Raw genomic sequence first — 25,437 nt, forward strand, 5'->3', positions numbered from 1 at the left:
AGGGGCCTATTTATCAAAGGTCTTGCGGACCTGATCCGACAGTATGGATCAGGTCTGCAAGACCTCGCTGAATGCGGAGAGCAATACGCTCTCTGCATTTAACATTGCACCAGCAGCTCACAAGAGCTGCTGGTGCAACGCTGCCCCCTGGTGACTCGCGGCCAATCGGCCACCAGCAGGCATGTGTCAATCAACCCGATCGTACTCGATCAGGTTGATTTCCGGCGATTCCTGTCCGCCTCATCAGAGCAGGCGGACAGGGTTATGGAGCAGCGGTCTTTAGACCGCTGCTTCATAACTGCTGTTTCTGGTGATTTTTAAGACTCGCCAGAAACACGGGCCCACAAGCTCCGTTCAGAGCTTACTAAATGGGCCCCCTAGTCTGAATTGGTTTTTCAATCCTGTCATCTCACAATGAATCCGTGGCCTACATTTGGAATTCTGTTATAAAATCCTCTACAGGCCGCTTCCCTTGTTTTAATGATCTGAATTTTGTCTGTGCATTTATTTGTGTATTACTATTCTCATGGAGTAGTGTTTTGCTATTGGAGTTTTCGGGTGGATCTCGTTCAAGGGAAATAAGGTGTTCACGAATTCTGTCTTTTAAAAATCAACTAGTACACCCTTTATACTGTTATTTACAGATTTGACAAGTAATCAAATAGATGGTTTATCGGAAACAACAGTCCAACCTGTAATTTATGTCATAACATTTGCCTGAAGTTAAGGAAGTAAAAGAATTTCCCACTAAACAGTATTGGCATACATTACAGGTATGTTTTCCACACTTAAAAAAAAACGTTTTTTTTCGATAACCATGTTTCCTTTGATGTTTGTTTGTTTTTATAAACATATTGGATTATTTTGCTTCCTATTGTTGGGGCTTTTCTGGATACAAATGTAATTCCTTTGTCTAGGCATTCATTAAGTTTGTCATCTAGTCTAAGAATTTCTAAGTTCCTATTTACCATATTTCTTATTTTATTGAATTGGTTACTATATTGAGTAACAAAAACCATAGTGTTTTCTTTATGTTTTGGTGGACTTGGTTTGTCTGAAGTGGTTATTTTCCCTTTCTTATTTTGACTTTTTCTGTAGAAGGTCATTTCTTTTAAATTTAGATAATTCTGCTCTAAGGGATATTAAAAATGTCTTATCATAACCTTGTTGTGTGAGTCTATTTACTAAATTAAGTGAGTGTAAATGGTAGTCCTGGTCAGTGGTGCATATATATATATATATACACACATACACACACACTAATAATAATGGAGAGAGGCTCTAAACTTGATTTAAAAAAAAGTCATATAATATGTTATAACCCAGTTGTAGACCCTGTACACATACCTATATATATATATATATATATATATATATATATATATATATATATATATATATATATATATATATATATATATATATATATATATATATAAGCATCCAAAAAGAAAAGCACTCACCGGGTCTTATTCAGCAAAAAATTCTTTTAATTCGTGACGTTTCGGGGTTGCCCCCGTCCTCAGACAACAATTACATTGTAATTGTTGTCTGAGGACGGGGGGCAACCCCGAAACGTCACAAATTAAAAGAATTTTTTGCTGAATAAGACCCGGTGAGTGCTTTTCTTTTTGGATGCTCATATTGTCAGTTTAAAGCACCCCGGGCAGGCTAAATAATGACTGTGTTACTGTGAGTGCTTCTACCTCTTGGGATATTATATATATATATATATATATATATATATATATATATATATATATATATATATATATATATATATATATACTAATAATGGAGAGAGGCTCTAAACTTGATTAAAAAAATCATATAATATGTTACAACCCAGTTGCAAACCCTATAATAAATAATTAAATATTTAGCAATTAATAAAGAAAGAAACACATAACCAGTTAAAGGGACAGTCTACCATAGAATTGTTATTGTTTTAAAAGATAGATAATCCCTTTATTACCCATTCCCAGTTTTTCACAACCAACACTGGTTTATAAATACACTTTTTACCTTTGTGATTACCTTGTATCTAATAAGAACCTTCCAGCCCCCTGATCACATGACTGTGACTGTTTATTATCTATTGTCTTGCAGTTAGCATTGTGTTGGGCTAAATCTTAAATAACTCCCTGTGCCTGTACACAGTGTTATCTATATGGCCCATGTGTACCTTTAGTCTCTTTGTGTTGAAAAGGAATTTAAAAAGCCTGTGATAAGAGGCAGCCCTCAAGGGTTTAGAAATTAGCATACGAGTCTGCCTAGGTTTAGTTTCAACCAAGAATACTAAGAGAAAAAAGCAAATTTGATGATAAAAGTAAATTGGAAAGTTGATTAAGCTACATTATTTTTTATCTCTTTTCAATTTGAACCATGTCAGCTCCGCTTTGTATGTACAGATTACCAAATGTACTCATAACATTTCATTGTATATTCATTTTGTACTGTACTGACTTTAGCTGATTTGAAAAAAATAAAATAATTCTTAGAAACAAAGCAATAAAGCAGTGTATGACAATTACACATCACAATATCAAAATATGTGCATTAAATATAGTATGACAAATGCTAATTAAAACTATTTTATTACCATGATACAATGCCTGTTTCATTTCAACTGTACAACCTAATTTGCATGAATTTTCTAATGTTAAAAGTTATTTACAAATGTATAGGATGTGCAGGAATATAACACTTAGAATTGGCAGTATAGTAGACTGTTAATCTAATCAGAGGTCTAATTGTGACGTTGGAGTTACATTACTATGTAACTAGCACAGCTATTATATTTAGTATTTTAAGAATTTGCATCTAAAGTTCGAGCTTTGTCATGTGAATTTTCTTATGACTCATTAGTTGTGAGTTTTGCCTAAAACTGTCCCCACAATCAACACATTGAAAAGGTTTCTCTCCTGTGTGAATTCTTCTGTGACTAACTAGTTGAGAGTTCTGGCTAAAACTTTTTGAGCATTCAGGACACTTAAATGGTTTATCTCCAGTATGAATCCTCTTATGCCTATGGAGAGTGGAGATACGGTAAAAAGATTTTCCACACTCAGAACATACATGTGCTTTCTCTCCCCTGTGAATTCTTTGGTGTGTAATAAGCTTCGTATTTTCTTTGAAAAACTTCCCACATTCAGAACACGAAAAGGGTTTCTCTGTGTGAAGTCTCTGATGCCTAAGGAGATGTGAACTGTGGATGAAACTTTTTCCACATTGAGAACATATAAACGTCTTTTCTCCTGTATGAGAAATTTGATGCCTTACAAGGGTGGCGTTCTGACTAAAACATTTCCCACATTCAGAACACACAAAAGGTTTCTCACCGGTGTGAATTCTCTGGTGTATTAATAGGGAAGAGGTTCGATTGAATGATTTCCCACAGTCTGAACACACAAAAGGTTTTTCTGCAGTATGTATTCTCTGATGAGCAACCAAATCAGAGCTTCGACTAAAAGATTTGTTGCATTCAGAACACGCGAAGGGTTTTTCACCTGTATGAAATCTCTGATGTGCCACTAGATATGAATTCTGAGTAAAACTTTTTCCACACTCTGTACATGCAAATTGTTTTTCACCCCTGTGAATTGCCTCATGCCTGGCCAGACTTATATTACTATTGAAACATTTCTGGCATTCAGAGCAATTAAAAAGTCGTCTTGCTGTCTTACGATTATATTTAGATTGCTTCTTACTTGTCATATAATTTTTATTGCATTTATATGTCGTTATTGAAAGGTGAACATTCTGTCCTTTGGTACTTTGTTGGATATCCTGTGCAACATGCATATCGGTACAATCTGTCCCTTTGTCTTCCATATGATTAAACATATTTGGTTCTATTGAACTTTCTTCTTCACTTGAGTTTATTTCAGTTTTTATTACAGATTTTGTCACATTGTTACCAGATGTGTTATTAATATAATAACTAGTTTCTTGAGAACACTGTGAATCACCAATATTTTTTCTCTCTGTATTCCTGTACTTAAGGGAGAAGCAGCATGCTTCAGGAGGGTTCCTGGAAATGGATCCATCTGCAGTAAAACAAATGCACTGAGATTATAAAAACATACTAATAACAAATTATTTGTGTTATCTAAATGTATTTTTTTAATTTAATGTCATAATTCTATTAACAATATGTAATCAATTAATGTAATACAATTTCAATTCCTCAGAATTCCAGTTTCAGAGACATGTAAAGCCACAAATTAAAAACTCCATGATTCATAGAGTGTACAGTTTAAAAATAATGTTTCTATTTATGTCTGTTATTAAATTTAGGGGTTGATCATAAGCACTCATTTTATAATTATCTGCACGCTAACAGCTGCTAATGAAACCAACATCGATAAAATCACAGGCATTTTCAGCAGCAGCACTTTTTACATTATTAAAGGGACATAAAACAGGTTGAGATCTGTGCATATCCTAAAAGGGCTAATTAATTAAAAATAGTTTGCATTAAAAAATGTTTTAAAAATTGCTGGCAAGTATTTTAAAATAATAATAAAGCAAAAAACTCCACCCCTCTTATAGGCATTGTATTTCAACGGAGTTCACAGCTTCTAGGCATGCTCCAGCAGATAATCCCTATGCACTTTTGCATTCTACCAAAAGATATAGATACAGCCAAAGAAGGAAATGTGTGGGGGGAGTTAGAGCTTTACAATTCAGAAACTAAAAAGAAAGGGTTAATGGTGAGGCACTGCAGTATTCATTTGTAGGTAAAGTAATTAAAGTATATCTTATTATATTTTGTCTCTATCATAACTTGTTTTATGTCCCTTTAATTTGTTGAAAAATGGTTCTACACTGGACATTCCCCAGTCCTGTTTTTTCTGATTACAATTCAAAATATTGATATTTAATAGCACAATTTTTCACTCACTGAATTCCACAGCTAAAAGGACTTGATAAACCCCCAGACAGCGAATTTATGAATTAAAGTACCCTAACAAATGTTTCGACTGGAACATGGACAAAACACACTGAAATCCCATTCAAATTATATGGCCTTAGCAAGCAGTATCACCACATTGAAACGATACCTGCTCAAGCAATTAATTAAAATGTTAAAGGGACAGTAAAGTCAAAACTTAAAACTTTCACAATTTAGATAGAACATGCAATTTTTAACAACTTTTCAATTTGCTTCTATTTTCAAATATTCTTTGTTTTCTTAGTATCCTTTATTTAAGAGTAAATTTAGGTAGATTTATAGGAGCTCAGAAGTGTGCACGTCTTCATCAATGTCTGGCAGCAGTGTTAGCAACTATGTATAACACTGCTACAAACAATGTTTCAAAACACTGCAGCCGTAGAGTTCTAAACACACACGCATGCTCCTAAGCCCATATGAGCCCATCTAGATTTACTTCTTAACAAAAGAAAGTCTCCCTAAGGGTAATGGGTGGAACCATAGTGACATTGTAGATGAGGTTAAAAAAAGACAGAAGTCCATAGAGTTCAACCTATACAAATCTTAATATATTACGTTGAGCATAAATCAATCCCATTAAAATGGTGGCCCATTTAAAGGACCAATAAATACAGTCAATTTGCATAATAAACAAATGCATCAAATCTATGATAAAAAGATAATGCAATAATAACACTTAGCCTGAACTTCAAATGAGTAGTAGATTTTTTTCTGACAGATTTCAAAGTTAACTCTATTTTCACTCCTCCTGTATCATGTGACAGCCATCAGCCAATCACAAATGCATATAGTATATTCTGTGATTTCTTGCACATGCTCAGTAGGAACTGGTGACTCAAAAAGTCTAAATATAAAAAGACTGCGCACATTTTGTTAATGGCAGTAAACTGAAATTGCTGCTCTATCTCAATAATAAAAGTTTAATTTTGATTTGAGTGTCCCTTTAACAACATATCACTGAATTCAATCTAAATCAGTACAGTATCCATCTGTGAGGCTCCACTGTTCAGCTCGGTTGATCTTTGAGAAACTTTTATGCTATAAATGTGTCAAAAACTATTTTTTGTTTGTATAATAAATTGCTCCATTTGGTTTTATATGGTGGATTTTTAACCTCTAACTGGTTCAAGTACGAAGTCTTTGTTTATTTGCTCTAAATAGTTGACTGCTACAGTTCTGAATATGGCGCTTACGCTGGCAATGCAAGAGAGTTCATACTTGGACTTCAATAATGAGAGACAAACTAGTACTTATTTATTTATTTTCTCCACATTCCTGTAAATTAACACTGAAAATGTGTTTTTTTTTGTATATCCCGAGAAAAGCTAAAGTGATCCCTGCAGGATCCAGAACCTGCAACATGCTAATCAGCATAGAAGCCCAATGCCAATAATGTAAGGAGATGAATAAAAACAGATAACAGTGGTACTAGGTCAACAGACCTTTCTCATTATGTGTTTCATGCCTGACTAACAGCACTTGCTGTGACATCTCCCCCCATTTGACCACACCAGGATCCCACCTATGTGCCTTCTACCTCCTGCTTTGTCCCATAATAACAATATGTTTCTTACCCAGTGGCTTGACAATCTGCTCCTCCTCTATCTTCACATTGTTGCACAGCTTCTCCTCTTCCAATTTTAAGCATTTCTTCTCTTCCTCTTGGGAAATAAATGGCACCATAATTTAGATCATATAGTACTTAAAGTAGGAAAAAACACAGATCAGCAGTTCTTTAAAGTAGACTAGTAACTTTTCTCCCTGACTAGTAAACAAAATATATATTTACTTTCTTCTCTCTCTCTTATATATAATACTAGTCCTACACAGGCCATTTTTTGCAGTACAGCAGTCCCACCCCTTGCGCTCTCTCCCTCCCCCTCTCTTTTGCTCTCTCTCTCTCCCCCCTCTCTTTTGCCCTCTCTCTCCCCTTCTCTTTTGAGCTCTCCCCCCTCTCTTTTGAGTTCTCTCTCTCCCCCCTCTCTTTTGCGCTCTCTCTCTCCCCCCTCTCTTTTGTGCTCTCTCTCTACCCCATCTCTTTTGCACTCTCTCTCTCCCCCATCTCTTTTGCGCTCTCTCTCTCCCCCATCTCTTTTACGCTCTCTCTCTCCCCCATCTCTTTTGTGCTCTCTCCCCCCCCCCCTCTTTTTGCGCTCTCTTTCTCCCCCTCTCTTTTGCACGCTCTCTCCCCCCCCCCCCCCCTCTTTTGCGCTCTCTCTTCTCCCCCTCTCTTTTGCACGCTCTCTCTCTCCCCCTCCTCTTTTGCGGCTCTCTCTCTCCCCCCTCTCTTTTGCTCTATCTCTCTCCCCCATCTCTTTTGCGCTCTCTCTCTCCCCATCTCTTGTGCGCTCTCTCCCCCCTCTCCCCCCTCTCTTTTGCGCTCTCTTTCTCCCCCTCTCTTTTAAGCGCTCTCTCTCTCCCCCTCTCTTTTGCGCTCTCTCTCTCCCCCTCTCTTTTGCGCTCTCCCCCCCCCATCTCTTTTGCGCTCTCTCCCCCCTCTCTTTTTGAGCTCTCTCTCCCCCATCTCTTTTGCGCTCTCTCTCCCCCTCTCTTTCTCCCCCTATCTCTCTCCCTCCCCTGTCACACGCCCACTTCACGTCCGACCACGCCCCCTTCCCAGCTATTCACGCTCACGCCCGGCCCTGCCCACTTCTGCCGCAGATCAGCTAGGGAAGGGAGTAGGACTCAAAGGCCAGGTGTGTTTGTCCTCGTGCTGTCTCTACTGCGCATGACAGCTTCGGACAAACACACTTGGCCTTTTATATTATAGGATATGGTGGTAAAAAGCTTAAGTCAGAGTTCAAGTTAAACCTTTTGAAAATTCTGAAACTTTTTATGTAAATATATTTGTGTGAATGTGCTCCAAACGAATTGTGTGTGTATGTATTTATTGTTTCATATAAAAATAGCTTTCAATTGTATTTAGTTTTAGATGTTAGGAGAAACATTACACAAGTGACCTGGCAACACAATACAATGCATAGATCTTAAGTGATCATTTGCTGAAAGACCATGATTACAAAGTGCAAGTGCATTACCTTTTGGGTGTCCATTTAAAGGAGTAAAAGCTCAAAGGAGCGACATAACAAAATAGTGACATAAATTTTGTATCAAAAGAGTGACACCTACAAAGATGAAAAAATATATTTCAAAAGGAGTGACACTTAAAAATGTAAAAGTATTTCAATAGAATGACAATTCAAAGGAATGACCGTTTCAAATGAAGAGGTCTTAGGGGTCAGGGAGTCTTAAATGAGCAGTGTTAGGGCTAGATAGTCTTAAAGGGGCAGGGGATATGGTCAAGTAGTCTTAAAGGGGGTGGGAGTATGGGTAAGGTTGTCTTAAGGGGTCAGGGGGATAAAAAGGGAAGGTAGTCTTACATGGGCAGGCAATTGGGGTTTATAGTAAAAGGGGTAGGGATATGCATTTTTAAAGGGAGAAGAGTTAGGGGGTAGATAATCTAAAGGGAGTAGATTTTCTTAAAAGGTGTAGAGGAAGATAGTTTTAAAGGAGTATGAGGAAACTAATTAAAATGGTAGGAAAGAATCTTTAAAGGGTAAGAGGAGTCTTAAAGAGAAATTAGGCCCCCTCCTGTTTGCTCTATGTATAGAACCACTTGCAATTACAATAAGAAATTCTCCAGACATTACAGGTCTAGAGACTGGTCCCTTTAACCACAATATTACTTTATTTGCAGATTACGTTTTACTAACCCTGACAAGACCGTTGATATCGCTTCCCAATCTTTTCTCGACCCTGGAGGACTTTTCGGTTATTTTGGGATACAAAATTAATAGAGATAAATATGAAGCTCTCCCAATCGCACTACCCAAGATTACAGCAAAAATTATAGAGACCAACTTTGATTTTATATGGGCCAAAAACTTAATCCAATATTTGGGGATAAAGTTAACCACTCACTCTACACTCTTGTATAAGGCAAATTATACTCTATTATACCAAACAATCAGGGCAGATATTAATAAATGGCAGAAGGCAAACTTCTCCTGGTATGGCAGACTGACCTCTCTAAAGATGAATGTACTACCAAGATTGATGTACTTATTTAGAGCTCTACCAATCAAATTGCACAAACCAGACATCGACGCGCTACAATCAGCTTTGAACGGGTTTCTCAGAGGTAAAAAGCAAGGTAGAATACCCTTTCAAGTCTTAACAAGACACAGACAATTAGGGGGAGTGGGGGCACCAAATCTTTGGAACTATTATTATGCGGCGAGATTAGCACAACTTTCACTACTTGATAAAAGGGGGGCCAATATAATTTGGCCGGGATTAGAATCCCATCTGGGGGGCTATGAGTCCCCGGGGAAAATTATTTGGGGTAGGAGAGGAGCAGGAAGAGAGAGTAAATCAGGGATCACTGAAATATCAAAACAATTATGGGTATCCATGACCAAAAAATTAAAATTATTGCCGGCTTAATCCATTCTAATCCCTCTAAAATGTATTATACCAGAAGATTGTAGAAACCTAGTATATAAGTGGGAAACTAAGGGACTCTACAGGGTAGCATATTTTACTTCAAATGGAAATCCTATAACATACGCCCAACTACAACTTAAACTAAATGATTTGCCCTTGCACTGGTTTTATACTTGCAGATCACCACAGCTATAAGGAGTTACCTCTCAGACACCACAAAACATCAAACTACGACACTGGAACGTATATGCTGCTCTCAAGACAAATCAAAACAAGCTATATCACAATTATACATTTGTATTCAAGAGGCTAGAAACATCACAAAATCCCGGTTGTTTGTAAATGGAAAGTAAATCTGGCGAGAGAGGAGGATATAGAAGTTTGGGAATAAACAAATGTTGCAATCGTGTAGGTGATTACTTAGCGCAGATCTCAGGGGAAAATACCATAAAGACCTCTTTCAGGTGGTATCTCACACCCCTCGAAACGTCTCATTTGCCTAATGGAGGTTCTAGATGTTGTTACAGGGGATGTGGGGCAATTGGTATCTATCTTCACATGTGGTGGGAGTGCCCAGGAGTTAGAGCTATATGGTCAAATATTTCTAAGTTATTAAGCAACTTATTAAGCAAAAACATTGTTCTCATTACGCGGATTGGGGGAAAGTTTGGAGAGTCAGACAAGAGTAATTCCACAATGAGAATAAGGTTAGGTAGCACACGCAGGGAACTGTCAGTGAAATAAGCTCTAGAGATATAAAGCATACAATTATCTAATTCTATGTGGGCAACTCTGTAAATAATAAGGTGACAAAGTTTTTCTTATGTGGTTTAGGTTAATTTTGTTCATTTTTGTTACAACTCATTAAACATATATGCTATTCTTCAGTGAGAATACAAATGTAAGAGCCAAGGAGGGCTGTATTGGAAATATCAATCTCACACTAGCTAGAGCAGAAGTATACGAATGTACCCCCGCATGGTTAATATATTAAACTGTATTCTGACAGAGTGCCATTTGTTTCCAATATAATGAGATTGTAACTGATGTTGTATTATTTGTATGTTACTAAATTTTCAATAAAAAGTTATTTCAATTTAAAGGGAAAGCAGGTGTTCTTAAAGGGGAAAAGGGTCAGGTTGTCTAAAAGGGGCAGAATTTAGAACTAAGGGGTCTGGTAGACTTAAAGAGGCAGGGGATTAGGTAATATAAAAGAGAAAGGTGTATTGGTTATATAATCTTAAATGGGCAGGCGGCCAGGTAATATTAAAGAGCAGGAGTATAGGGTAAATATTTTTTAAAGGGCAGGGGTCAGGTAGTCAAATGGACAAAGTAGGAGGTAGATAGGGGAATACATCTTACAGGACAGAAAGTTCAGGGGTTAATAAATGTAATGGGGTAGGAGGTATATAGCTTTTAAGGGGCAGGAGTTAGGGGATAGGTATTCTAAAAGGGATAGAGGGAGATTGTTTTAAAGGTGTAGGGAAATATGGTCTTAAATGGATAGAAGAAATAGTCTTAAAGAGAAGAGGTCTTTAAGGTGCAAAAGGTTAGGGGGTCAAGTAGACTTAAAGAGGCCGGGGATCAGGTAGTCTTAAAGGGCAGGAGTAGGGGTATATAATCTTAAAAGGGCAGATAATCAGGCAGTCTTCAAGAGGCAGGGGGTAGTCTTAAGAGCGAGGGTAGAGGGGTGGAGTCATATAGGGGCAGGTGTTCTTAAAGGACAAATAGTCCTAAAAGGCAGGGAAGATATTCTAAAAAAAATGTACGGGCAAATAGTTTAAAAAGGTGTAGGCAAAGGTCGTCTTAAAGGGATAGGGTGAAAGTCTTCATGAGGCAGAGATTAGGCAGTCTTCAAGGGGGGATAGTCTTTAAGGGGAAGGGGGTAGTCTTTAGCTGTAACCCCCTGATACCAGTCACTCAAAAAAGGAATTTTAATCCCCCTTAATGCCAGTGACACAGACAGCAATTTTAAATCCATCCCTTAACTACTTCCCCTTTGAGACTATATAACCATTATCCCTTTAAATTGATCAAACTCTTTATTCCCTGCCCCATTAATATGTACTACCCCCTGTCTTCTAAGATTGTTTACACCTACCCCTTATCCCTGTTAAGGCTATTAACTCTCTGCCCCTTAAGATAACCTATCATCTTTTCCTTTGAGGAACACCCAACCCATTAAGTCTACCTGACCCCCTGCCAATTTAAGATCATCTGGCCCTAAACCCCTGCCCTTTAAAACTATTTACTTCTGCCCCCTTTAGATTATTCACCACCTAATACCTGCCACTTTAAGACTAGGTACCCTCTCCCACTTTTGGACTATAAACTCCCTACTCCCTTCTTTTAAAGACTACCTACCCCCTTCCCTTTTTAAGGGACAGTAAAGTTATGAATTGGAAAGTTGTTTAAAATTGTATACTCTGTCTAAATCATGCATAGACATTCATGTTTTAGACAGAATATACATTTTTTTTTTATTATTATTTATTTATATCCAGCAATGAATACAAGATCCATGATAACAGAGAGAATGAAATATTTCAGTTAACGGACATGTAAAAAAAAAGAAAACAATATCAGACAAACATGAAATATATATTACACGTCATATACACAGTAGGTTGAACTGAACTATCTGTCTATTTACTCATTACTCATTGTTGGGGTTTTTAATTGTATATATGAAGGAAGGAGAAAAAAAAAAAAAAAGGAAAAAGAAAAGAAACACAACAAAAAAAAAAGGGGGGGGAGGAGGGGAAGGGATAAGGGGAAAGGGGGGGGAGGAGGAGATCCCGATTCTCTCTAACCCTCACTGGATCACCATATGCCCAATAGGACTATCTCCGAGTTCTTAAATGGAGAGATCAAATAATCAATTTCTCTCTCAGGGAAGATCTTAATGAACGGTGCCCATTTATCAAAGAATTTCCTTACATCAAGTTTGTTATCTATGTTGGTATTTTTTTGTTCTAAAACGCATTGTTTCTTTAAGTGATTCCTAATTTCGGAGATGGTTGGTGTTGATCTCGATTTCCATTTTTTGCATACCAAATATCTAGTAGCTAAAATAGACAAGTTAACTAGTTTCTCATTAGGCTGGCATCCATCTTCAGATTTTAGACAAAGTATGATCTGGAACAATGAAAAAACTATTAGTTCAATTTTAAGTTTATTCTTAAGCCAGTATTCTAGCTTGCTTCATAAGTTTCTCAGTCTAGGGCAATGCCAAAACATATGAATTAGATCAGCAGCTAAATAAGAACATTTGGGGCATTTATTAAATTCCTGATTTCGGACTCTGAGGCCCCTTTCCGGGGTAAAGTATGCCCTGTGCAAAAGTTTCAGATGAGCATCTCACCAATTGGAAGAAAGAGTCGTTTTTATTACTTTGTTCAATGAAAGTTGAATGGTTTTGGGTTCATTGTTACTATGTGGAATTAGGGTATTCCAAGTCAGGGCCAGATTCTCCATAATAGGGGAGCCTCTGCTAAGGCCCAACATATAATAGCAAGGAGCAATGGACATGGAGCAGTTTTTAGTTATTATTAACCAATTTTCTAATTTGCCCAAGGTCCAGCTCCAGCCAACCTTATGTGCAAGATCTACAACATAATGCCTTATCTGCAGATATGCGTAAAAATCTTTGTTTGGCAAATTGAATTCACTCCTCAGCTCTTCAAAGGATTTGACACACTTTCTATCCTGGTCAACTAAGTAAATAACCCTATCCAAACCATTGTTGTGCCATCTATTAAAGACTGATGAGTCCAAGCCTGGTTGGAAATTCGGGTTTCTAGTTAAAGGAAGGTATTTTGATGCTATAGAACTTATTGACAGAGATTTGGTTAGTTTGGACCATGTTTTAAGCGGATTCAAAATAAATTTAAGTTATTTAATGCTTATTGGGAGATCTCTAGGTTCCAAGTGCGCCAGAGCTATTGGTGAATACGGTTCACATATGTTTAGTTCGAGTTCATTGTTTAGAACATAGTTCTTGGAAGAAATCCAGTCCGCTACTATGCGGGCTAGGAAACAAAGATTATAGGATCTTAAATGTGGCAATGCCAAGCCTCCCAACTCTCTTGGCACTGTCAGTTTAGAAAGGGCTATCTTAGATCTTTTCCCCTGCCAGATAAATTGCCCAATTGATGAGTTCATTGACCGTACATCTTTTTCTAATAGGATTACTGGGACGTTCTGTAGGATGTAAAGCAGCTTTGGAAGGAGTACGATTTTGAATAAGGCTGACCGACCAGATATTTAAAGTGGTAGGTTTTGCCAAGCCTTGAGCCTTTCTTTGACATATACTAACATTGGGGTTATATTTACTTTATATAGATCTCTTAAATTGATTGGAATATTGATTCCTAAGTATTTCATTGATTCCGTTACCACTCTGAAAGGTAAATCTGCATTACTGCTCGTGTTTTTCCTAAGCCAGATTAGTTCAGATTTTGTGGCATTTACTTTATACCCTGAAAATGCGACAAAGTGATCAGTGATCTGCAAGAGCTTTGGGATATTTTGTGCTGTGTTGGAGAGATAGACAAGTAAATCGTCTGCATATAGTCCTATTTTCATTTCATGATTTCGGATTTTTATACCCTCCAGCGAGCTCCTAATCCTAATTGCCAAAGGTTCTATAGCTACATCGAAAAGGAGCGGGGAAAGAGGACAACCCTGGCGAGTGCCCCTATTCAATGCAATTGGGGGGGGGAGATGTCATTGTTAATAATCAGGCTTGTAAAAGATTGATTATATAAATTCTCCACAAACTTAGGGAGATTGCCCTCAATCCCAAACTTTGTTAAGGAGAAGATCATATGTTTATGAGTTACTAAGTAAAAAGCTTTTTCCGCATCAATTGACAAAATGGCCAGGTCCGGGGAGTCCTCCTTCCCCACCCCCTGTGGAGACACTCCCTGGATATATTCCATAGTAACAAGTAATTCCCTAATTTTTGCTGAAGAGTTGCGATTATTAAGAAAGCCAGCTTGGTCCGGATGGATTACTTTGGATAGGATAGACTGAAGCCTAGTTGCTAAGATAGATGAAAGGATTTTGTAGTCCGAATTTAACAGTGCAATTGGTCTGTAAGACTCTTTGCGTGTAGGGTCCTTCCCCTCTTTTAAAATCAAAGTGGTAAATGAAGATGAGAAAGAAGATGTAGCCTGTTTATTATTAATAAAGATATCATTATACAAATTGCCCAAGTAAGAGACTATCTCTGATGATAACATTTTGTAGAACTCATTGGGCAATCCATCCGGCCCAGCCGCCTTGTTAAGAGAGAGTTTGGTGATTGTTTTTTCAATTTCTTCCCTTGTAATAGGAGAGTTAAGTCTGACAATTGCTTCAGAAGTAGCCATAGGGAATGTGATTTTACTGCAAAATTCAGTCGCTTTCTCTATGTCAAACTCCTTGCTAGTGTAAAGTTGTTGAAAATATTGATGGAACGTACTTGAAATTTCTTCAGGCTTAGATAGGTACTTCCCATTATGCTGGATTTTGTCAATATTGGATTTTTTGTTCTCGTTCTTAATTAATTTGGCTAACATTTTACCAGACTTATTGCCAAATCTATGCAATTTGGCTTGCAATCTAAGCTCGTTGTGAGTTTCCTGAGTTAAATAGAAAGTATCTCTTGCGGCTTTGGCTCGTATATATCTTGCCCAATTTAGGGGAATTCTCTCAAGTAAATAAAGATTATAGGAATTGATCACTGAGTTACAGACTTCCTTCTCTCTTGCCTTCCTTCTCTTGTTTTGAATAGCGGAATATGCAGTAATTTCCCCTCTGAGGACTGCTTTAGCAGTTTCCCAGAAGATATCTGTACGTTCCACATAGTTATTGTTAAACTGAGCATATTCCTTAAATTTATTCCTAAGCCACTCCTTAAACTTCAAATCAGTGAAAAAATAATAAGGAAAAAAGAATCGCAAAGGTCTTTAGTCTCGGTTGAGCAAAATTAATTTCGAGGGAAATAGGCCCGTGATCTGACAAAAAAATTGGCATTATCTCTGATTTTACCTTTGCGGAACTTAGACGATCGTTGATTAAAAACAAGTCAATCCTAGATAGAGTTTTATGAGCCTTAGATAGACATGTGAAATCTTGGGTATCAGGATTCTGAGATCTCCAGATGTTTCATAAAGAGAGGATCTGTTTAATTTTATTAATCACTTTAAAATCAAGGCTATCTATCTTTTGTTTCAAAAGCTTAGTGTCTCTTCTGAGTCTGTCTATAGGACATTGTGGGGCCATATTGAAGTCCCCCCCCCCAGGATTAGGTGGCCTTCGGTACTAAGAAGGAGCTTGGCTTGTAGTAGATCCCAAAACTCAGGATCAGTTTTATTCGGGCCATAAATGTTACAGATTGTATATTTTGCCTGACCTATTTTCAGTTTAACCACGACATACCTCTCCCCGGGGTCGGCCTCAGAGTGTAAAATCTCCACTTGGACTCTTTTACCTATAAGTATTGCAACCCCCCTTTTCTTTCCCGAACTCGGAGCCACAAGAACTTCTTTTACCCAGGATGATTTTAATTTTAGTGATTCCTCTAAATTTAAGTGAGTTTCCTGTATAAGACCAATATCAGCTTGGGCTTTCCGTAAATGTGACAGAATTGCCTTCCGTTTAATGGGGGAAGAAATTCCCCCTACGTTCCAAGATACAATTTTAAAATTATCTAGTTTATGCTCATGTTTCTCTAAGACATGAGAAGGAGATAGAGAAGGCTAGGGGAGCAGGGGGGGGGAGAGCCGGGTGGGTGAAGAGGAGAGAAAAAAAAAAAAAAAAAAAAAAACACCGCAAAAAAAAAAGAAGAAGGGGATTCCCAATCCCCAATCCTATAGCTGCCTTCGCCATACACCTGTCTTCAGAGGTGTTAAAAAAAACATAACCTAAGTTATAACGTGTGTTTATGTGTCTAGGGTCTTAAAAATATTTTCTGCAATTTGGCCATCCTCAATAATATGTGTTGTCCCCTTTACTACCACTTTAGGTTTTGAGGGATAAATCAGGGCTGCCCTATACCCCTGTTGGATGAATTTAGAACAGATCGGGGCCAGCTCTCTTCTCTTTAAGGCTGTATCTGCTGAAAAATCTTGAAAAATCAGGATTCTATTATCCTCTATCATAATTGGTTGATTTTTTCGAAAATACTGCAGTAGTAAATCTTTATCTTTATAGTTAAGTAGTCTTGCGATTACAGGTCGAGGTCTACTACTATTGTTACTGTCTGAGCGGGGAGCACCTATTCTGTGGGCTCTTTCAACTATAATCGGTGGGTGTGTGAAAGGGATCTTTAAAGCTTTAGTGAGTGTGTCGGATATAAAGGTATCAAGATTTTCAAATCGTTTGCTTTCAGGAAGACCAATTATTCTTAAATTATTCCACCTGGAATGGTTTTCAAGGTCCTCTAACCTATCCATCATTTTTTGTAAATTTTTAGTTGAGGTCTCAATTTTGGTACTATGTGAAATTGCTTGATCTTCCAAATCTGAGACCCTCTGCTCTACTTCCTGCAGTCTATTCGAGAACTGCCTTACCTCTTGAGTTAAAAAAGGAAATATCTTGTCTGATTTCAGATTTAAGTAACTCAAATTTAGGGGCAAGTGCCTCCGCGATATTAGTCACTAGTGTCTGCATGTTGAGAATTTCTGGTATTGCTGCAACATTAATAGGATTTGTTTGATGTTCAGCAACTGGGTCCTGTGTATTCTTGAGTTTCCTGTCTCTATGCCTCCCTGCCATATTTGGGGAAGGGGTTTTAAGAGAGTTAGAAAGAAATTTATCCATGTACCACGTGATTGTGAGTAAGGTGGAGTGCAATAAAAAAAAGGGGAAAAAAAAGGGGACAGGAATTATAAATGTGTTATGTAGTGTTAAGATTGTTAATGAAAAGAAAGTGAGGTTGTGCCAGTGCAAGAGAAGTGGGGGACTTGTGTCAAGGGGCTCCAAGTGCCCAAAAAGTGCAAGGAGCTCAGAGCCCGTTAGTAATGTGATTTATAGTGAGTGGTACAGGTAAGTTAGCTGTACCTTATACTTATGTGAAGCGTATGAAAAGTATAGGTTTATGGTTGGCAGTAAATTAGAATAAACTTATTGTAGTACCTGGTGAAGATTCCTCTTTATCTCAATTGGCCCCAAGCTAGGCTTCTTCCCCCCATTTAAGTTTTGTTGGTACTAACCCTTTGTGTTGTCTAAGGTTAACGAGCAGTCTTAATTCTATACCAGACAGAATAATTTCTGTTTCAAGGAAGAGAGTAACCAAAAAATCTAAGATACTATCTTTCAACCCCAGAATATTGGGTGTTTCTAATCCTAGAGGGTTAAGAAAGGAGCTATACCTTTGTTAATTTAGACAAGCTTTCAAGCGTAAGTTTTACAACCCAATTAAGGCTTACTATGACTCCTCTCTTTTTTATTTTGCTCCCCTCCCCCTCCCCAGTCTATTGTTATATAGAAGAAGAGTGGGGGGTAAGAACCTTTTAGACAAAAGTATAGAATTATGTCCTTATACGGAAATCTAGGGAGTAAAAAATATTGTGATCAGTTGAAAGCAGGGTATTAACAATTTTCCCCGCCCACTCCTAAGCCTTATAGATAATCTACAAATACAAAGGTGGAGAGGAGAGCTTTAGTTATAACAATTCATCTCAATCCCCATAAATGACCAATTATAAAAGGAAGTAAAATCACTCTTTGATCTCAGTATAAATACAATAAATAAACAAATTCCACACACAGAGACTTTGTTGTTTGACTTAATGGATATGTTTACGTGCTATAAACTTTAGTACTTATTTAGACCTCTAAACCATAATGATTCTTTTAAAGAGTATAGTTTCGTTGTCAGTAATGGCAAGCCTATACACTTATTTATCAATTACAATTTTGCCACTAATATTAAGGATTATTGTTACAATTTTAGATCAACTCAACAACTTCTATTTTTGCCTCTATAGGCAATGTTACATAAATAGATGAGTAAGTGAAAGTTGTTTCAAAGTGCAAAATATATAATAATTACAAGCAATAAGAGTTAACTTCCTAGCCAAAAATTCTTCTTGACCTCCACATGTGCTGGAAACATGTGCTTAGGGTCCTCTGAGCTGGATAACAAAAGTTCTCTGGGTGATTGTCCAAATACAATATATGTCCTCTATTAAATCAGAGATAAAGAAAGGACTTTATGTACACAAGACCCCAATATTTAACAATGTAGCCTTTCAGAACCAAAGAGGTAGCCAAGATGGTAAGCTGATACTTTGTTCCACCTTTCTCTGTGTTCCCCCATGTAAAAATGCCAAAAAAAACTTTTGCTTTCTTCTCTTTTCTTCCCCTTTGCTTCGATATGTCCCAGCACAAGGTTGTACAGGCTTACACAAAAATATTTTTGTTATTCTCAGTTGTGTTATTCCTCCCCTGTCTTCCCTTTCTTTATATTGAATTATTTATGTGCTCGTTCTCATGCGGGGGTAAGATATGCCTGCTTCATTCTATATGGCCCCAAGTTCCTCTTTCCACCTGGAGAACCGTGTCCCCAACCAAAGAGACTCACCTTCTCCTCCGCTGCCCGGTTTTCCTTATGTAACTAGCCGGCGGGGGAGACCAGCGAGGCTGCAGCGGATCCAAGTGGCAGGAAGACGCCAGAAAGGACCCCCACCAGACAGCCCGGTATTCAGCGGTCCTGTATGCAGCGATGATTCCCCACGCCCCCTCTCGCGCAGCAACGGTGGGAGAGGGGGGGAAGAACAGAGCAAAGAGCCCTTCCGCAGTAAGACTCAGCCCCAAATGTGCTCCTCCTGTCCGCCGCAACTCTCAACGCCTCATCCCACGCAGCACCGGTGGGGGAGGGGGCAATGTGGTCGCAATGCAATCACCGGGAAGCAGAGGCACCTCTCACAGCAAGCCGCCGGACCCTCTTCCTTCAAGAATCAAAGGTGAGCACACCGAGTGCAGTTTTACAAGCGTAGCGGGAGCGGAGGGGTAGGGAGACTTGAAATAAGGCAGTTTGTAGTGGCACACAGAAGCATAGGCTGGTCCAGAGAAGTTTCAGGCAAATTAACCACCTCTCGCTCTTGTTTTCTTTTTGTGCAATGATCCCAGGGGAGGAATGGTTGTTTATGTGTGGTATTATTTATAATAAACGCAATTGCTGAAGTAACTGAAAGCAGGTTATGGGTCCTTTTCAGCAGCTTGTCAGTGGGTTGAATTTCCACTGCATGGGCCCCGGAGGTGGTGACACAGACTATCCAGGTAGCAGCCCCAGGTAATGGGGAGGCGCGAAAATCCTACCGCCAGGTGCTATGGGACTGGAGTAGAGAGCTCAGCAGCACACAGTGTCTTAAAACCAAGGACTGGTTTATACTTATCGTTACGGCGGTATTTTGCCTTTATGAAATTTCAGCATAACCAGAACAACACAATAACTACTCTGCAGGTTGTCTACAAGTATCAAGTTAAAATGGATCAAATTAACCACTTGTGGCCCAAGTTTCTATATATCTAATTAATCTGATGGGGAACTGTTAAGATTTCTCTTTTACACTACCATCTGGGATTTTGAAATTACCTGTGTTCAATAACAGGCAATTTCTTTGTATGTTTTCTACTTAATTTATGTTTTATTCTTTCCTTATTTGTATATGATTTTTCCAGCGGGTAGGAATATCTCATAGTGCACTATGATAGGAATTGTTAGAGTATCCATCAGGTTGTTATATATAACTTCCTCATGTCGTTCCAAATAAATACTCCTTTAATGCTCCTTGGTTGTAGTATATGATTGATATTAGTTAGAGATATTACATTCTTTATGCCTCTAATAGGTCTGACACTTCAGACTAAGCATATCCAATTACACTGTTAGGGATTGGTTAGTGCAGGATAGGATAAGCTTTTTTTCTCTTTTAGTCTAGATATATATATACTGTTTAGAGTGTTATTACATTTATGCAGATTCTGCACATTATATATATTTTTTAATTTTGGTGTCACGTTCACTTTATTTATCACTCTAGTTGTTGCATCACATTCATTTTTTTTGGTTGCACCACATTTATATTTATTAGATCATTCACATTTACATTACAATTCACTATTTTAAGCTTTCATTAGCGCCTATGATCCCAGAATTGTTTGGTTTCTTTTTGTGACCAAATTTTTCTAACTTGTTCACTAGCCATCTGTCCCGCATTGCCCCATGCATTTTTTTTATTTTTTTTTAAATTCTATTGGGCACATACTCAGAAGCAGCTGGCTTTTCTCTCCCAGGGTTATATACCTGTTAGATTATTTGTGGACAATTAATGGTGTGTGGGCTAAGCAGGAGTAGGAAGGCTGTATACCCTCTGACCTCAGGTAATAGTGACCTCTATAACCTACCTCTGGTAGTGATGATGTCTAACCCCTGGTGATAATACTAGCATGCCTTCAGTTTTATACGATGACTTGTTAACTTTGTATTTTAGAGGTTGGAGAGTCCTCTTATTTTTCATAGGTTTAATAGAGTTTCACAGCACAGTAACAAATATACCTTTTTCACAGGGACAGATGGCTAGCAACCCGGGACAGTGGGACAGACACCTAAAATCGGGACTGTCCCGCAAAAATTGGGACAGTTGGGGGTATGAACATGTGGCCTGTTAAAGGGATACTAAACCCACATTTTTTTTCTTTCATGATTCAGACAGAGCATGCAATTTTAAGCAAATTTCTAATTTACTCCTATTATCAATTTTTCTTTGTTCTCTTGCTATCTTTATTTAAAAATCTAGAATGTAAAGTTTAGGAGCCAGACCATTGTTGGTTCAGAACCTGGACTACGCTAGCTTATTGGTTGGCTGAATGTAGTCGCCAATAAGCAAACGCTATCCAGGGTGCTGAACCTAAAATGGGCCGGCTCCTAAGCTTTACATTCCTGTTATTCAAAATAAAGATAGCAAGAGAACGAAGAAAATTTGATAATAGGAGTAAATTAGAAAGTTGCTTAAGCGTGCAAGAAAAAAATGTGGGTTTCATATCCTCTTAAGGGTCCTAAGGACTGGAGTTGAGAAACACTGTTCTAAAGGAATGTATGTATCTATAACAAAATTACTCTGTCAAGCCCTATTATACTGCATAACCCCTTAACGACGCATGTCGTACAGGGTACGTCGCACACAACCTGGTCTTAAAAGACCAGCGACGTACCCTGTACGACATTAGGGGTTTAAAGCGGCTGGAAGCGATCCTGCTCGCTTCCAGACGCTTTCCGGTTATTGCAGTGATGCCTCGATATCGAGGCATCCTGCAATAACCCCCCTTGGCCATCCAATGCAGAGAGCCACTCTGTGGCCCTCTCTGCACCGGACAACGATGGCCAGTATCATTGGTGGGTGGGAGCCGACTTGGGAGGCGGGTGGGCGGCCATCGATGGGCCAGGTAATGTAGAGGGGGAAGGATCAGGGCTGATGGGGGCGCGCACGGACGCGCGCGCGTGCACGGGAGGAGGCAGGCGCGTGCATGGGGCGGGAGCGGGTGGAAACCACTACACTACAGAAAATATGTTGTTATAAAAGTGGGAGAAAGGGGTATTTTAAGTTTTAGAAAAAATAAATCAAAGGTATCTAGGAGGGGGTGGGGGGGTTGGTCTTTGGTGGGGGGGGGAGCTATACTACAGAAAAGGGGAAAAAATAAAAAATTTTTATTCTAAACTGGTACACAAGATGGCGCCCATTAAGGCAGAGGGGGAGGGTTAGAGATTTGTTTGGTGGGGGATCAGTCAGGTTGGGGGCTAAGGGGGGGTCCTACACAGCAGCATATGTAAATATGTTTTAAAAAAAAACAAAAAAGCCTAAATATACCTTTTATTTTAGTACTGGCAGAGTTGCTGCCAGTACTTAAGATGGTGGGGACAATTGTGGGGTCGGGGAGGGAAGAGAGCTGTTTGGGAGGGATCAGGGGGTCTGATGTTTCAGGTGGGAGGCTGAGCTCTACACTAAAGCTAAAATTAACCCTGCAAGCTCCCTACAAGCTACCTAATTAACCCCTTCACTGCTAGCCATAATACACGTGTGATGCGCAGCGGCATTTAGCGGCCTTCTAATTACCAAAAAGCAACGCTAAAGCCATATATGTCTGCTATTTCTGAACAAAGGGGATCCCAGAGAAGCATTTACAACCATTATTGCCATAATTGCACAAGCTGTTTGTAAATGATTTCAGTGAGAAACCTAAAATTGTGAAAAATGTAAAGTTTTTTTTTTTTTATTTGCTCGCATTTGGTGGTGATATGGTGGCATGAAATATACCAAAATGGGCCTAGATCAATACTTTGGGTTGTCTACTACACTACACTAAAGCTAAAATTACCCCAAAAAGCTTCCTACATGCTCCTTAATTAACCCCTTCACTGCTGGGCATAATACACGTGTGGTGCGCAGGGGCATTTAGCGGCCTTCTAATTACCAAAAAGCAACGGCAAAGCCATATATGTCTGCTATTTCTGAACAAAGGGTATCCCAGAGAAAAAAATTACAACCATTTATGCCATAATTGCACAAAATGTTTGTAAATGATTTCAGTGAGAAACCGAAAGTTTGTGAAAAAATTTGTGAAAAAGTTAACTATTTTTTGTATTTGATCGCATTTGGCGGTGAAATGGTGGCATGAAATATACCAAAATGGGCCTAGATCAATACTTTGGGATGTCTACTAAAAATAAATATATACATGTCAAGGGATATTCAGGTATTCCTGACAGATATCAGGGTTCCAATGTAACTAGCGCGAATTTTGAAAAAAGTGGTTTGGAAATAGCGAAGTGCTACTTGTATTTATGGCCCTATAACTTGCAAAAAAAGCAAAGAACATGTAAACATTGGGTATTTCTAAACTCAGGACAAAATATAGAAACTATTTAGCATGGGTGTTATTTGGTGGTTGTAGATGTGTAACAGATTTTGGGGGTCAAAGTTAGAAAAAGTGTGTTTTTTTCAATTTTTCCTCATATTTTATAATTTTTTTTACAATAAATTATAAGATATGATGAAAATAATGGTATCATTAGAAAGTCCATTTAGTGGCGAGAAAAACGGTATATAATATGTGTGGGTACAGTAAATGAGTAAGAGGAAAATTACAGCTAAACACAAACACCGCAAAAATGTAAAAATAGCCTTGGTCCCAAACGGACAGAAAATGGAAAAGTGCTGCGGTCATTAAGGGGATAAGGACACTGACAGCAAGGGAACTACATATGTTAACAAAGGACCATATTACTTTAGCTACAGTTATGTATGGGGATAGTTTATTATTGCAGAAGTATAGAAATGTAACTTACCCTCTGTAAGATAATTACAGCCTAATACTGCAGTACACCAGGGCTACTGAAGGCTCAGCTACACACACTGCTTTCTCCTCTAATTAATCGAGAAGGGTCTAGCTGCAGACTGGAGCTCCACTCTAGACAGGAAACATGTGACCTCCACTCAAAGCTTTTTTTTTTTTTTTTTTTTTTTTTAAACTTTAATGTAACAAACAACCTATAGACAATCATTCTGAAAACGAAACATTTTGCAGCTTTCTTGTTCTTCTTAATGTACACTCACAGTGGTTACCTTATAAATGACAATCAGCATAAACCACTGTGAGTGCACATTAAGAAGAACAAGAAAGCTGCAAAATGTTTCGTTTTCAGAATGATTGTCTATAGGTTGTTTGTTATATTAAAGTTGATAAAAAAAAAAAAAGCTTTGAGTGTAGGTCACATGTTTCCTGTCTAGCTGTCTAGAGTCAGTGGAGGTCACATGTTTCCTGTCTAGAGTGGAGCTTCAGTCTGCAGCTAGACTATTTTGAATCAATCTTTACAAATGGTACGGTTGGGTAGCGGCTAGTTCCCATCCCTCTAAAGGACGTTGTGACATCACAACTATCACGTGACTGCAGTGATCACATGGTACAGAGAATTGCTGAAACAGAAGTGTGGAAGACTCAAGTCAATAGGAAATATCAGTTTTATAAAGCAAGAAGCTCTGATGATTAGAGACTGGTTTACAACTGCTGGAGTTTGTCTTTTTCTTGCTCTAAATATTGGGAATATGGTTTGTGCCTTAGATTTTCACTTGAAACATGAGGGCCTGGATGTGGAAGAAGAATACAGACGGAGCCCAACATTTGTTTTAATCCTTCATTTCGTATTATTTATTTTGTAGGAGAAAAGCTGTTATCTGAAACTGCAAATGAACAATGAAAACAGAAATCACTATGATAAATGCAACTTTTGTTGTCTTTTATATGTTTGTGGGTATATCAATTAGTGAACTGCAGCTAGAGTTTTATTTTGAACTTGCATTTAAAATGGAAATCAAAGCCTAACAGGAAAAAGTTAATTGGCACATATCATTATATGTCTTGGTAAAATCTGAGTTTAGCTCAGATTTTACCTATGTCTTAACTATCTTGTATAACCTGGTTGATAATTATTGTTCATTATTCTTTATGTACTTGTAATGTTGATCACTACACTATGAATGTCAGAAAGGGATTATGGAAGGGAAGGTTTGTTCTGTGTATGAGTGATGGGGAGGTTGCTGGTATAAAGGGCCATTATTCTCACTCTATCACTTTCTTACTCTCTTTCTGTGTCTCTTTCATTTGTCTCTCTCTCACTCTCCCTGTGTTACTCTTTTCTATCTCACTTTCTGTCTGTCGCTCTCTCTGTTAATCTCTCGCTCTCTGTTTCTCTTTCATTCTCACACTCTCTCTGTTGTCATTTTTTCTGTCACACACTGTCTCTCTGTCGCTGTTTCTCTCACTCTGTCACACTGTCCGTCTCTCTTTCTGTCACACACTGTCTCTCTGTCGCTGTTTCTCTCACTCTGTCACACTGTCCGTCTTTCTGTCACACACTGTCTCTCTACTGCTGTTTCTCTCTCTCACTCTGTACATCTCTTTCTATCACACACTGTCTCTCAGTCGCTCTTTCTGTCACACTGTACGTCTCTCTGTCACAAACTGTCTCTCTGTCGCTGTTTCTC

The 25,437-nt window shown here is 38.3% G+C and overlaps 1 protein-coding gene across 1 annotated transcript; it reads right to left on the reverse strand.

Moving 5' to 3' along the window:
* Positions 1-2,578: 2,578 nt before the first annotated feature.
* On the reverse strand, positions 2,579-23,856 carry LOC128666932 (gastrula zinc finger protein XlCGF17.1). Its single transcript, XM_053721754.1, has 3 exons — positions 23,742-23,856; positions 6,532-6,616; positions 2,579-4,049 (listed from the first exon to the last, which is right to left on the reverse strand). Exon 3 carries the CDS (start codon positions 3,844-3,846, stop codon positions 2,824-2,826), a length of 1,023 nt encoding a protein of 340 aa, XP_053577729.1. The 5' UTR covers positions 3,847-4,049; positions 6,532-6,616; positions 23,742-23,856; the 3' UTR covers positions 2,579-2,823.
* Between the last annotated feature and the right edge of the window lie 1,581 nt (positions 23,857-25,437).

The sequence above is a fragment of the Bombina bombina genome, chromosome 7 (assembly GCF_027579735.1).
Source record: "Bombina bombina isolate aBomBom1 chromosome 7, aBomBom1.pri, whole genome shotgun sequence".
In the NCBI taxonomy this organism is placed as follows: Eukaryota; Metazoa; Chordata; class Amphibia; order Anura; family Bombinatoridae; genus Bombina; species Bombina bombina.

Coding starts and splice junctions, on each gene's coding strand:
- LOC128666932 (XM_053721754.1), bottom strand. CDS start 3,846: ATGTTTAATCATATGGAAGACAAAGGGACAGATTGTACCGATATGCAT.